General features: G+C 39.4%; 2 protein-coding genes across 12 annotated transcripts in view; one reads left to right on the plus strand and one right to left on the minus strand.

Moving 5' to 3' along the window:
* Positions 1 to 14,765, plus strand: part of rab3ip (RAB3A interacting protein (rabin3)) — a 17,943-nt gene continuing 3,178 nt past the window's right edge. The window contains exons 1-15 of one of the 9 annotated variants that reach the window (XM_067490216.1): positions 3 to 156; positions 4,508 to 4,543; positions 6,196 to 6,312; positions 7,296 to 7,462; positions 7,681 to 7,852; positions 8,315 to 8,410; positions 9,571 to 9,648; positions 9,936 to 10,145; positions 10,307 to 10,435; positions 10,757 to 10,869; positions 11,002 to 11,025; positions 11,363 to 11,462; positions 11,554 to 11,623; positions 12,408 to 12,604; positions 14,050 to 14,184. In XM_067490216.1, the coding sequence (XP_067346317.1) occupies positions 6,223 to 6,312; positions 7,296 to 7,462; positions 7,681 to 7,852; positions 8,315 to 8,410; positions 9,571 to 9,648; positions 9,936 to 10,145; positions 10,307 to 10,435; positions 10,757 to 10,869; positions 11,002 to 11,025; positions 11,363 to 11,462; positions 11,554 to 11,623; positions 12,408 to 12,490 (1,332 nt within the window). In that variant the 5' untranslated portion in view covers positions 3 to 156; positions 4,508 to 4,543; positions 6,196 to 6,222 and the 3' untranslated portion in view covers positions 12,491 to 12,604; positions 14,050 to 14,184. Of the gene's footprint in view, positions 157 to 3,315; positions 3,486 to 4,507; positions 4,544 to 6,195; positions 6,313 to 7,295; positions 7,463 to 7,680; positions 7,853 to 8,314; positions 8,411 to 9,570; positions 9,649 to 9,935; positions 10,146 to 10,306; positions 10,436 to 10,756; positions 10,870 to 11,001; positions 11,026 to 11,362; positions 11,463 to 11,553; positions 11,624 to 12,407; positions 14,185 to 14,765 lie in introns of those variants that run through there. The other 8 variants (XM_067490215.1, XM_067490217.1, XM_067490218.1 and 5 more) reach the window with 8 other exon arrangements.
* tmem19 (transmembrane protein 19) overlaps positions 14,305 to 14,765 on the minus strand; it is a 16,288-nt gene continuing 15,827 nt past the window's right edge. For all 3 annotated transcript variants that reach the window (XM_067490229.1, XM_067490228.1, XM_067490230.1), the window contains exon 8: positions 14,305 to 14,658. In XM_067490229.1, coding sequence (XP_067346330.1) covers positions 14,498 to 14,658 — 161 coding nt within the window. In that variant the 3' untranslated portion in view covers positions 14,305 to 14,497. The remainder of the gene's footprint in view (positions 14,659 to 14,765) is intronic.

Genomic DNA, 14,765 nt, shown 5'->3' on the forward strand with positions numbered 1-14,765 from the left:
CCCAGTGGTCCGTAAACGCACCGTCAGTCAGATTAACCTGCTTGTGCTCTGCGTCAACAAGCGCAGCTGTGTGTGCGTGCTTGTGTCTAATTGTTTGTTTGTTGCGTTGGTGCGAGGAAGACCGACTCACCCGGCTGCTGTCCACATAAAGGTCTGGTGAGTTCACAGCTAACGTGCTATTAAGTGCTGCAGCTTCGATGCTGCTTTTATTGTTAATGCGGGCTAATTTAGTGGCACTTTCCCAGCCCGCTAGCTAGCTAGCCTAGCTACATTTAAACGTACCATCAAGCCAAATGCACCCATTATCGGACGCCAGCCGTCTGTCGCCCCGTTCGTTTCCTTGAAGCCACGCATTCGTGCTGTCAATGCTTATTCACATCTGCCTCGGTTAACATCGCGTTTATTCAATACACATCCCGCTACTGCTAATAAAATCAGTAAAACTGCCAACCCTTGGCCGATAATGGAAGCAGGGGTTGTTTCATAATTCCATAATTATGGGTAACGTTATTCATTAATGTAACATTTTTGGAAGATGGGGGGGAAAAAAAGAGAGAATATGTTGTTGGAGACGTCCTGACGCCTTCACGTGGGTTTATTTTATGCAGTTCAGACATTACCGTTGAAGCTGAACAGAAATCGCTTATGAATGAACCCGGTGTGATTTAGCTAGCTAACGTTAGCTCTTCGGTTTAATTTAATGGTCAGCTCGATGTGGCAACGAAACCTAAGCCGTCAAACATGCATCTTTCATGCGGACAGTTTCAGGTAGCGCCCGTCAGCCTTTAAACGTTGGCCGTTTGCCACTTGTTCAGTAGTTCATAGCGTGTTAGCCCGCTGGTTAACAGGGCACATGCTAGCCGCGGCTAATTGACCCAAACGTTAGCTGTCGCTGGTGAACCACAAGCTTAAAACACGTCTTTAACTGATCAGTGATAGAAGCTGCATCAAGTCAATAAATGTACCCAAGTGAAATCCAAACTTTACTTGAGAATTTACATTTTATGGGAAACGCTAACTAAATTATTAGCCGAGCAAATCCAAACTCCAGGGGGCCCCAAAGGCACCAGGTTGACCCCGCATAATTTGTGTATGTTTTCTTTAATTCATGGCAAATTAGCTGAAAACTTAGACCAGTGGAGAAGGAAATAAACGGGCAGATCCTCCCAATAAGTACCCTTGTCTTTTTGTTAAGAGCTATGTATCAAAACCTCGCTTTGCTGCGTTCCTTTGTTGTGATATCGTGCAAATTCCATTCAGAAGGTGGAATTAAACCGGGGACCTTCTTGCATTACGACCGCAGAGCTAATATTTTCCATGAAATGGTAAAATCTCTGTTTCAACATCTGATATGTTTATGTTCCATTATGAATAAAAAATATGGGTTTATGAGATTTGCAAATCATTGCATTCTATTTTCATTTACGTTTTACACATCGTCCCAACTTCTTTTGAATTGGGATTGTACTTTCCTTCATACATCGGCCTGGTTATACTCAACATTCAGCACTTCATCTTTACCTATGGAAAAGTACAAATACTGAGTAAGTAACGAATCAGAATACTTCAACCATTACTGGTTCCATGCTGCTCGGTGTGGTGTCAGCGTATATACCCTGTAAACACACGGGATGAGCTTTTACCAGATGGATTAAGTAACCAGATATGTGCCCAGCGTCCCTCAGTGGGTCAGGTTTCCCTGGGTCTCCATGGGCCGGTGGCTTCACCAGAGTTTGACTGACAGGTGTGATGCTTTCACTTTGTGTGTATCTTCTCATATGCAGGGTGTGTGATGTTTTCCATGGTGACACATTCACAGACATTCGCAACTATGTTGAGTACACAGCTCTATAAAATATTTCTGGTGCAAGGTATACTTTAATACTGAATTATCCTTGTAGTTGTTCATTTTTAGTTAAATTTTTTTGTTGTATATAAATAACAATAAACCTGAGCTGTAATAGCAGAATTGTGTTGGGCTTACCATTAGTTTAAGCATAAGGCCAAATGTGGATTATTTCTTCACTGTACTGTGTTGGGCTGTGCTATTTTCCAGTTTGGCCTTTCATTTCATATGAGAGTGAAAATTGGTTTCCAAGTGAGAAAAATGCTTGGGCTGTTTTAGAAGTGACTCTGAGGTTAGACACAGAGGTTGGCAGAATAAACAGAATCGCTACAAGGTAGCAAATAGCACAAATATTGAATAAATATATTGAGGTCACAGCTTCTCCTTTTGAGCTGGGGTGGTCTGTCGGTTTCATGCATTAAGATGACAAAAGTTTTGTCAGCTGTCCCTAATTAATGATTACTGAGTACTTTAATGGCTCACTAGAATATAACAGCCTTTGTTGGGTTCATGTGCTTTTTGCAGACTGATGTGATCAGGCAAACGTAGTGTTGTGCATCCACTCTAACAGTGCTGCGTCTTCTGCCTCTGATTAGTTTATCATCATGTACGACTCTTAAAGTTATACATTTACAATTATGGTAGAGCAGTGTTCGGATAAAGAAGCATGTGAAAATAAATGTAAGATTGAGAAGTTTACAGATGGCAAATGTGTGTGTGATACTTTTTAATTTACATGTCAGTACATATTAGGTCAGAGGAAATATCAGCAGATCATCATTATTTTAGGACTTGTATCAGAGCAAAAGCAACTTCATCAGTACATCCCGAGTTTTGGGTTTTAGTTGTTGGATGTCCCTGCACCTGGTTAATGCTACTCCTGGGTAACAATTTGGATTTCTGGCATGTTGGAGATTTGGGTCAGCTGTCTTGCAGTTTGAGCAGTTCCATGGTTTAATTTCCCACCTGGCTGCTGTCAAAATGTGTTCTAAAGGGGAGTGAGCTTCTTTTAATATTATTGGACAAGTATATTTTACATTTTGTGGCTAAAACTATTGTGGAAACTGCTGTGAAATTAAAAAAGATCTTCAATGTAGAGCATACAATATTGTCTGCATCTACCATCTTTTATTATTCTTTTTTTTCCCCCCTTTTTGTTTTCCAAGTCAAGCTATATTTTTCTTGTTTTGTCAGCACTGAGAACACAGCCCTCTAGTTTGTAGGACCATTAGAATTGCCACCGAACAAATGCTGCACTGATGGACTGACCCACACAATGTCTGCCCAGCTTCTGTCAGCAGACATCTAGTACGCTGTTAAACATCTAGGATTGTTTTACAGGGTATTGAAGAGAAATGTTATTGGTTGAAACATTAACTGTAGGTGTATCTCCTGGCATTTCCAACAATTATTAACAGAGGAAGCTGAGACTGTGACATAATCATACTTATAGAAACAGAGCTTGTTCTTCAGCTGAACTTTTAGGTAGACAGGGGGAGTGACATGTGTTTTACTGAGCCACACCAGCTTTAAATAAATATGCTGTGTAGAGGGCCCCACCCCACAGCAAGAAACCAGGCTTAACAGGTAGAACTGGGGAGGTGCTAAAATATCATGCTGAGCTGAGGAAAAACAAAAGGTAGGTTAAGAACACAGAGAGCGTCACAGAAAATATTTTAAGAATAGAATTAATTATTCTCTGGTATGAAAATAGACTTTATGCTTTGTCACTTTATGCTTTAAGAGTTTTCAGTCACTCCCATGCTGGTTTCTGGTTTCGGTCGGCTTGTTTGCGGGAGTTTGACCGAGAAATAAAACTAGACCAGCCTACCTTTATAGGCTGCATCATAAAAATGGACAAATACAGATATGAAACCACAAAAGTTAGTGACATGGTTTCAAAGTTTCATCAAGTTTATCTTAGTTGATGTATCAGTTTTTACCGTAAGGATCTGTCATATCTTACATCTTCACAGTTGTTTTAAAAATTCAGCATTTTTAAGAAATATTAAGCAAACAAACACTTGATAAAAGATGCAATTCATCTATATTTAAAATCAATATCAATAAAATGAAGCAAACAACTGGGGTTTAAAATTTAAATCATCAACCCACTTGGCCTAATGTATTATCTCTCTCTTTTTTTTTTTTAGTTAAGTTGTAAAACAAATGTAAAAAGGATTTTAACTATATTTAGGCACAAATATTTCAGGAAAGGCTTAACTATTATTGTCATGATACTGTTGATAATGAGATTTATGGCCAAAATAATAATGCAAACAATCGTTACACCAGTACATCTCTAGTCAACATAGATGGTTCACCAAAGCGTCAAAACTTATGTATAACAATTTGCAAATTCTGTCCAGACTCGCTGTCGGACAAAACTAAAACACATGCTCAGATGTTGCTTGGATGAGTAGAATGCCATGCAGAGAACAGTTCACAGAAATACAGTTCATGTATGAGATTTAAGAAAGCCACTGGCACCAGTTTGTCTGCACATCATGTCCACAGAGCGGCTAATGAATATTGCAGCAAGATTTAAAGTTTACTTGTTATTGATTGATTGATTTTAATTTGACAGTTGCCATATAATGGTAAAAAAAAACAACATAAACTTTCCAACCAAAATTAAAAACCGTATCTTTTCTCTTTCAGGTTAAGGACAGCATCTCCATCAACAGCTGCACTATGGTACAATGAACACACTCACATACACATACAAATGCACACATTCAAAGAACACTTTGAAATGAAGTGTAAATCTCACCAGGCTTTCTTCTTTCTCTTTACATTTTAAAAATTTTTGTTTTGCGTTAAATCCATTTCAAACAGTTTAACTGTCATAATTTAAAATCTATGTAGACTTTTATACTAGATGAATCTTTTTCTTGTATTACTTTTATGCCATTCTGCATTTAAGATTTCATTCAGCTCTTTACTCCTGTTCCTGAAGAGCCCTTCTGTATATTAATGTCAGGCTTTCACAACTGGTACTGCTGTGTGGCATGTGGAAAGTAATATTCTCCCCTTTCTCATTTAGTTATAGCCCAAACATAACCCCTATATAACTCATCAATCAGTTCCTTAAATGGCAATGATACTATCCCTCTGTATGTAACCTGTATTTCTTCTCAGCCCTAAAAAGCATCTTCTATACAGATGTAAAGAATAGCATTTTTCTTGTCAAATGGAATTTGTACTCTAGTTGTACTGTTTATTTATTTTTTGTGTCTGTCTTGCTCTTTTTTTTTTTTTTTTACCTTTCCACACTGGAGGTTAAAACTATGATTTTTTTCCTATGGTCTTGCCAGTTTATACGGTTTAGATGCTGTGATTAAGAGAATCTTCCACTGTTGGTTGAAGAAAATTGTGTGTTTCTGATAAGTTCTATTTATTTCTATTCTATCAGATAATTTTTATTTGAACCTTTGTACATTCAGGGTAGATTCACAGAGAGACTAGCTCCGTCTTTCAGGGACAGCCTGTTCATATTTATAGTTACAAATGTTCACCCCACACGGCTGCCCAGTACAGCCAACGCCTGACCTGTGGCCACTGAGCATATTAATCAGAATATCAAAGAACCTTACTTTAGAGTCCAGAGCTTATAAAGCAATGTGTTAGTGAAACAGTGTAATTGGAACCCTATGTTTGAGCATGTGCAGTGGCCTCAGACGTTTACAACCACTCTTCAGAGACTCTCAAAGTAATTACCATCATTAGTTTGTGGTACTGTTTGTGTATACACTCTAGTGCCAATCATTTTGAAATAAAGACCTGTCGCTAAGTGGGTTGTTGATGTGTAAGCTAAATCAGGCTTTAGGTACAGGCACATTTATTGTAGCTTCAGAGTGTGTTGTTGCATATTGAAGTGTTTCCCCTTACATCAAAAAAGTGATGCTTGTGGCCTTACTCTGCATGGTGTATGTTAGTTTAGCAGTAATTCCTGTGACCAGAGGTGGGTTTATACTACATACAGGTACCTGCCTGTATGTACTAGTGCACCACTGCTGTTAGATACAACGATTCGTAATAACGGATGACTGTAAGATTCCTGTGCAGCTGTGTTCAATTATTCGATTTCCCTGTTTGTTACTCTAAACACATTTGATGACAGACTTTTTAAGTGCAAACTTGCAGCCAAAAAACAACTTATCAGTGGTGATTTGTAGTTTATCACTGTAAACAAGCTTTGAAGCCTTTTGTTCGACTCCCTGCTGACACCAGTTCTCTGATGTCTGGACTAAAGCAGCTTTCAGCCTTATCGGACTCAATGTTTCAAATACTTTAAAATGGAAAAAGTACATTGCAGCATCACCGACAGATGTGTGTGCTCTATGCAGAGTGTATGATGTCTGAGAGCAGCTGCTATGGCCTGCAGCAGCAGTCAGAGCAATGCTGAAACTCTGGAGGGGTTCCATGAGGTTAACTTGGCCTCGCCCACCACACCTGACCTTCAGGTATGTTCAAGGTCAATACCTCATCACATGCAGGTAGAGCTAAATCTAGCATGGTTTGGGATGTGTGCAGACTATCAAACCCTGGGATCTGTATAACAACATGAGATTAGTGGATTATTTTTTTTTCTGGTAATATGAAGCTGGCTCATTTTTACTGGGTTAAATCACCATGATAATCTATTCCGTTTCTGCTCTGAAGCAGATCAGAGGATCTGGTAAAAACCTGTCAGCAGTCAGATATTTTAAACTGATGAGTAATAGAGATATTTTTATAGATTAGTATCGTCAGCTTCTGTTTCAGTCTTACTGTTCGTTCACTCTGGTTTTAAAACGCCTTCTTCTAACAAATGTAAGTAAATATGCCAACGATTATAGAATTTCTTTCACTTATTGTGATGATACCACCACAATTGTTACATTGTGACAGCTCAGAGTAGAGTTTGTGAGGATGATTAAAAATAATAATTATACCCGCTGTTGTCTCTATTTGAAAACACAATCCACATGCTGTTAATTAGCTCTGCAGGACTAAACCAATAGTGATTAAAGCCTCCTCATGGGGGCTCTGGAGAGTTAAAGGTGAGATAAATTAGTCAGAAATTGTACTCCTCATAGGAGTCATAACTCATACATACGTGCACGTACAAACCGCTAATTTAGCAAAATGCATGTGTAATGGTGCCAATTTGCCAAAAGGTTAAATACAGGCTAAACAGGACTGAACAGAAACTGACATCACACCAAATTTAGTGAACTTTGTGGGATCTGGTTCTCCTGAAGGCTTTAGTTTCCTGTCACATTGTAAGAAGAAGTCAAAGAGAGCTCATAAACTAAGAACATAGTTTTTGTTCCCAACAACCCCTTCACCCAATTACAAAACATCGTCTTATGTGGGAGCTGCAGTTGGTAGTACGTCTGGCATTCTCTTGAAAACCAGGTTCATTTTCAGCGACTTTATCGGTTCCTTGTGTGCCGTCCTGCAGAACCAAGCAGAACAGCGTCCTCCTCCCCGGCAGAGCACCCCACCCACCTCTCTGTATCGGACCCACTCTCTCGGAGCACCACCTGCTGGCCTCCCCACCTCCCTGCGGGCTGACCAGCTCCCTACACAGCCCGTTTACTCTACGCCACGGCACAGCCACAATGGAAGGTAAAGAAACTACTATGGCTCTCCCCTCTGACGTTTGATCTGATCATATTTTATGTTTTAGGTCACGTTTGTCATTATGTCCTCAACCAGCAATTTACCCAGTGAGGCACAGGGATTACATTAGATTAGCTATGAGATCCTCTTAACGGGCAATGTGGCGAAAGATGCAAAGAACCAAATTGTTTCACTACCATCTGAAATCCTTTTTTTAACGCCAGTGTGCCAGGCCTTGAAGCAGAGTCTGCTGAGGGCAACTTCCTGTCTGGAGAGGACGGGGAGGAGTGTAGCGCATTGAGTGACAGCCTGTCACGGCTGCGCAGCCCATCGGTAATGGAAGTGAGAGAGAAAGGGTACGAGAGGCTGAAGGAGGAGCTTGCCAAGGCCCAGAGGGTAGGACACAAACACACGTGCACACACGGCCTCTGAACTATACTTTGAATTTAAATGTGTGTGTGCTGTTAGCAAGGAAATGTGAATATGTACGTGAGACTCCACAACATCACTTCACAGCTCTCATTACTTAGACTGACATCATGTAATTTTTCATATTTTATTTTACTGCATTTAATTTTTTTTATATACATTGTTATTAAAGACCATTCCAGATGTGACAAGTTATGTTAATCTGATGGCAGTGTAATATTTTACACGTCTAAGTCAGAATGACAGTCTGACTGGGTCAGACCAGACACTAGTTTAAATGGAAATGATCGTTTAATTTTCAAACATTTCACTAATTTTGATTTATTCATTTTCGTTTTGTTGTTTTCTTGTGACCATCATATGAATTTTTTACCTTCATGTGTTTGTTTGGTGGTTGTTTTCCTGTTTTGTTTTGGTTTGTGTGGGAAGGAGCTGCTGTTAAAGGATGAGGAGTGTGAGAGGTTATCTAAAGTCAGGGACCAGCTTGGCCAGGAGCTGGAGGAGCTCACCGCCAGTCTCTTTCAGGTCGGTCCACCTCTCCTTAGTCTGTCCGTCTCCTCTGCTTCCTGTTTCCCCTCCTTCTGAGGCAGCGGCCAGACAGAAACGGGACAGAAACATTTAAATGTTTAACACAGGCCACAAAGTTAGGTTTGATCATTTGTCAGTTTACCTGTGTCAGTGTGAAATCCAAACCTCGCAGCCATCAAACCTTTCAGGTTTGTTTACTTGATCCACCATCAGGGCAAACGCCTGCCACAATGACAAACCCCCTCCCCACGGGGGCGTGCCTCTTAAACTTTGAAACATCTTTGTTTAAAGCTGTGTTAACTTTGCACAGCACCTTGATGATTGGCTTATTGGTCTGAGGGAACCACACAACTACTTCCATTTCTACATTTTTTTTTTTTTTTTTTTTTTTTCAATACCTGCTGCAAATCGGATACTGGCAAAGAACCAGAAGAACTGATGCATAGAAATGTAAAAGTTTAAACAAAAAACCCATCGTGGTTGGCTTTGTGCTTGTTGTAGACTGGTCCGCAGAGCTCACTAGTGTTAGAAACAACAGTGCCTGAGAGGACGTGAAGGCAGTTTGCCCGAGTATGTAGAGTATGTCATTGTTGCAGACAGGGCGCACACATCAGTAAAGGAGCTACATTTGATAGCAGTTGGACTTTTAAAGCAGCAGAAATTGTTAGGAAATTTAAGGAAATGAAGAGATTTGTTTTATTTCAGTACGTTCAACAGCTGCATTTGAATTCAGGCTCAGCATGTGTCTTCGATGCTTGCTCAGCAGATTTCTTGCTGTGCCGTACAAGTTCAGGAAGTGGACTGAATCTGTCCAGCCGGCCTTCATTACACACTGTTCTTTTTCTCTTGACAATCCTCCTCCTTGTTCTTACTGTCCCACTATTACCTTTTTCTTATAGACGGTGTTGGGATTTTATCAATATGTGTTTTACATAGCCTCTATTTATGTATGTGTCAAATGGAAAACAAGCAGCTAAATAGTTGCACTGGGAGTGTTTACGGAGTAAGGTTTTAATTTTTATTTACTTAACGCTTTTTATTTGCATTGAGCTTTTTGGAGCTGCTGTTATACTTAAAGAATGAAGACTAAATCCCAGCACATAATCAGTGAAGACAATTTCCAAAAACATTAAATTGTGTGTGTGTGTGTTTCCCAGGAGGCCCACAAAATGGTCAGAGAAGCCAACGTCAAACAAGCAACTGCTGAAAAACAACTGAAAGAAGCCCTGGGCAAGGTGATATTCATGACCTGCAAATGCTCCTCTTAAGTCTAAGCTCAGCTTAAATTACAGTTTAAGTCTCACATCTATCAAAGTGCGTAAAGCTAAATTATGTAAGTAATGAAAACTACTTGTCTAATGTCTTTTTCACATAAAAATGTTCTTGCATGTTAAAGATGCAGAGGGATATAGGATATTTTATTCTCAAAAAGATTTGATTACCTGTAATAAAAACTAGATTTTTAACCCTGAGACCTTTTTAAATATGTGGCCTGAACGATCATCTTCTCTTCCTCCTTCAGATTGATGTCCTCCAGGCAGAGGTTCAGGCCCTGAAGACATTGGTCCTCTCCTCTCCCACCTCTCCCGTGGGTGAACTCCCCTCTGCAGGAGGAGGAGGTAAGACTCCCTTCAGGAAGGGCCACAGCAGAAACAAGAGCACCTCCTCTGCCATCCTGGGGACGCAGCCTGACCCTTCAGCCACACAACCCATTGTACGGGAGTGTAGAGAGGTAGGGGCACTCGCATAGGCCGACAGAACTGTATTTAACACCAACGGGTACCACCAGCCTTTTACTCAGATCCATGTTGTCTTTACTAATTATTATATACAACTTAAATTATTTATTTTTTCAAAACAAACATTCAGAACTTTGTGTTGATGGACATGTAGGTGGAAAGTCAGCTGTTCAGTGATTTCAGAGCATGGAAGGAGGAGCCGACACTCAACCGGAGCTGCTGCTTCCTGGAGAGAATATATCGTGAAGATATCTACCCCTGTCTCACCTTCAGCAAGAGCGAGGTACCGAGAGATACAGACAGATTTCACTCAGAGGCAATATTATGCCTTTTTAAAAAAAATATTTATTATACAGGCACTAATAGCCAGGAGTGAAAGATGTCCCAGGATGCCTGATAGGTTAGCAGAGAGAGAATATTTATTTTTAGATATTAAAAAACACTGTAAATGAGACATTGTAGAATTAGGTTCTGCAGTGGTTTTTAGTGGTTGTGACGGCCTCAGTCGTATCCTTAGATGTACAGTAAAACAGCTTACACACACTAAAAATAGACCCTTCCGTGTCCCTTGATCCTGTCATTTAATTGTCCTCTTGTCCCTCAGCTGGGTTCGGCCATCTTGGAAGCCGTGGAACAGAACACGCTCAGTGTGGAGCCGGTTGGATTCCAGCCACTGCCTGTGGTCAAAGCCTCGGCGGTGGAATGTGGGGGACCAAAGTGAGAACCCACACACACACACACACACACACACACACACACACACACACACACACCTAATCTCTCTTCTCTTCATCAAGCTTTCACTCCTTCATTATCATCTCTCCATCTTTCCACAATTTCCTACTCTAGTGGCCGAGGTGCCGAGCTTGTCACGTAAGTATGAGTCTGTCTCACGCTCGCTCTTTCCCATCTGCATTTTTGTTTTCTACTGTTACTACTTCACCTTACCTGGCTCTTCCTGTGCTTACTAGTAACATTTCCTCCTTTTAATCCTTCGGCCTGTCCAGGTTTATGAAAGAGATCCTGATGAAACAAACCTTAGTAATTGTGATAAATATCTAACAGTAATCCCTCGCTCCTTTCTTGCTTCTTAGTCTTGTATAGTTTGACTAAAAGATTTTGGAAAAATTCTGATTCCCTGCTGTAATTCTAAGGAAACATTCAAAAAAACAAACTTATATCTGTCTCTATCCGTGTCCATCTCTGATAGAAAATGTGCCCTGAGTGGTCAGACCAAAACCTGCAAGCACAGAATCAAGTTTGGAGATTCATCCAACTATTACTATGTATCTCCCTACTGTAGATACAGAGTGAGTATGAACACACAAACACAAACATCTTCATTTGTAACGTAATGTAGCATAGTTAAGTAAACAGTTCTTGTTTGTCTGTTTTCTTCAGATCACAGCAGTGTGTAACTTCTTCACCTACATTCGCTACATCCACCAAGGGCTGGTCAAACAGCAGGACGGTGAGACACAACCTCATTCCTTACTAATGCTGAAGCAGATGACTGAGAACCTAAGGAGTTCTCCCCATAAGAGAAAAGTCAGACTGAGTGACAGATTGTAGCTCTCGCTGTATTGGGGACCAGTATAGTTAAACTGTTAATTTGACAAGTATGATTAAGAATTAATTAGTAAAAGTTGATCATAAATGACAGGATGACACCTGGCAGCTGTATGCTGAACTATAATATCCAGTATTGAAACAGTTAATCTGCTAATTTAGTTTTGCTTTAAATATATTCACAAATTGCATAAAACAAACAAAAATTTTTTAAATTAAAATAAACAAATTCTTTAAGATGGAGACAATTGGCAATCCTTACTAAGGAATCAAAACTAAGAAAACCAACATCAGTTCACCCATATGACCAAAAAAGGGGATGTTTCTGTTCAAATTAGTTTTTTAAATTAACTGATACAGAGTCAGGGTTTTAACTGTGTAATGACATATTTTTTTCTAACCACGAGTGTCATTTAAAACAAAAAAAAATAAATATTGTTAGAATCTGGTGAAAATTCAAATATGAATATTCAGAAGAGACTTGGTTTCTTTTGTATCTAAGGGTACAGATACATCAAATACACCATCATTTTGGTTCCATGAAAATGTCAAGATTTAAATTGAACTTAAACTGTGTTTGGGTTCAGTAGTTATGTAAATGTACTTCCTTCCTGTCTGCCACTGATGACAGGAAGGTTGAACATCATGTGACCTACTGGTGTTTTTCCTTCACTCTGTGTTTTCAGTGGAGCAGATGTTCTGGGAGGTGATGCAGCTCCGCAGGGAAATGTCCTTCGCTAAGCTCGGCTACTACAAAGACGAGCTGTGATGGATGGACAGACTGACAGACTCTCCAATCACGGCTTACGTTTCCCTGGTTCTGGTTTTCTAACTCTCATCCAGTCATTTCAGGAAACCCTTCCTCCTTCCCTTTCTCCATCATGTGAGTGTTTTTGTGCGAGAGAGAACAACTGTGGTTGTTTTTGGTTCATCGCAAAGACTGAAGGACTGTGACATCTATCGTCACTGAGCTTTGCTCCATTTCTGTTGAGAGTTTGAGACCAAAATAGATTTTCACTTTTGAAACATGTAGCACTCCAATATCGCCTGAAAAGAGAAGTTAAAATTGAAATATGTTGACATCTTAACCCTTCTCAAGAACTTTAACTTTGCTTTTTATTTTAGAGTAAAGTTAGAATTTTTCAAGAAATATTAAGATTAAAATGTATGAGGATAAAATTCTGAATTATACGAATTTGTAATATTACAAGAAATGTATTACCGTTACAAATTAGCATTTTTCTATTTGGGAGAAAAAAAAAATCCACCTTTACCAACAAATTCTCATTTTTTCCTAATGGTCCCTTTTGCTCTGGCTAATTTCAGACCTGTTTCAGAACTACAACTAGGTTGTGTCTTTATTCAGAAAAGGAACTCTGCAGTTAAACTGGTGATAATACAATCAAAACTTTGTATAAGCTGTTATTTAATTTTAGTCTAAACTTGAAATGATGAAGGCAGTCTGGGAAAGGTTTTCCCCATATTTGAAGGATGTTCAGTTGAACGCATAGATAATCAGAAGATCATTACTATAAGCATCGTTGTAAAGCTCCTACACCCCCCCCCCCCCACCTATTTTTCTGTAAACTTGCTGATTAAGAACTTTGTGTTTCTGATTTTTTTTTTCTAGAAGTTTATTGTAAAACTTGACATTTGGGTGAAACTGGAACTAATCTGATACATGCAAACACTAACGAATGGGCCTATTTGGGAACCAGTATGTAAATATTACAGCCATTAGTAAAATTAGTGGCTATAAAAGCTCTTCTACATGTATTCATGGTCAAGTCCCAGGTTTTCCTTTTTTTTCTATATTATATTTTCTATATAATATTTTGGTTTTTCTTTCAGTATATTATGTCTGTGTCCAGGTTTGTTATTCTGTGGTGCTTTTGTCTTTGCATTTCATTCCCAACCTCCTGGTTAATTCTCTCTAAATGGAGCTTAAAAATGTCTTTTCAACCTTCTGAAGATTGTTTCTGTATGAAGGACAAACAATATTTTATCATTTATCTATTATATTTAGTTGTCATGGTGTTGGTGAAGCTTCAGGAAACTTGTGTAAGAGGAAGAATAAAACACTAAATTGTGATTTGGCATATTTAGAGAAATTCTGGGGAATTTTCCTGTTGTATTTAATTAATCAGGAAACCTGTAGATTGTAAGCTATCAGTGTCTGAGTGTGTGTGTGTGTGTGTGAGAGAGAAAATGTGGTGGGTGTGTGTTTTGATGCCTGGTGTTCTGTAAACTGTGTTTATTTAATTCTGACTTCACTCTACATCTGTCTCCACCATTCAAAGTTAACGACACTCTCCCGGTTTGGTTTAGTGCCTTTTCTCTCAGACACTCTGAAATAAAACAGTAATACCTCTGGAAACCTGCTGCTCTCCATGGACTCTGTTTTCCACCTCACATGCTGTAATGAGATGAGATGAGGTCAGAGATCAAGTGCACTACATTCAGGTGAGATACGCTGCACATTAACACTCAAGTTGTAGCTGTTGGTTTAAATATTTCATCACAAATTGAAAGTGGCTCCGTGCAATTTTCTTGTAGTGCTACAAGTTGTCAGAAACTGATTCATACAATTCAGCATCTTTTATTGAATTATGTGACCAGTTTTTTAACATGGTGGCAGAAAATTTCTTCAGTGATCAGAGTATCTCAAGTGCATCCCAGACATAATACAGGAAATGTATTCTTAAATTTGTGATCATTACAAACCAACTAAAATGTTTTAAATCAGCAGCTGGCGTCAGATCAGTCCTCCGCTGTTTTATCGTGGCCACAGCCCCCACGCTAGTCCCGGCAAGATGAGTGCGATGAGAACGGAGGAGAACAGGTTCACTGCATTGTTATCTAAGATGGGTTTCCCACAGATGCGCCGGGTAGTGGCCGATTCGTAATTGACCACCATCCCAATACTTGAGTCAAAACCTAGACAGTCAGAGGGAACATGTGGTTGGGATGGTTATGTTTTGGGTCTGGGTTCAATTCAGTAAAATCTCTTATTCCCATAATTATGTATTTTTTTTTTGTTTTTT

Source organism: Channa argus, chromosome 21, assembly GCF_033026475.1.
Source record: "Channa argus isolate prfri chromosome 21, Channa argus male v1.0, whole genome shotgun sequence".
Classification (NCBI taxonomy): domain Eukaryota; kingdom Metazoa; phylum Chordata; class Actinopteri; order Anabantiformes; family Channidae; genus Channa; species Channa argus.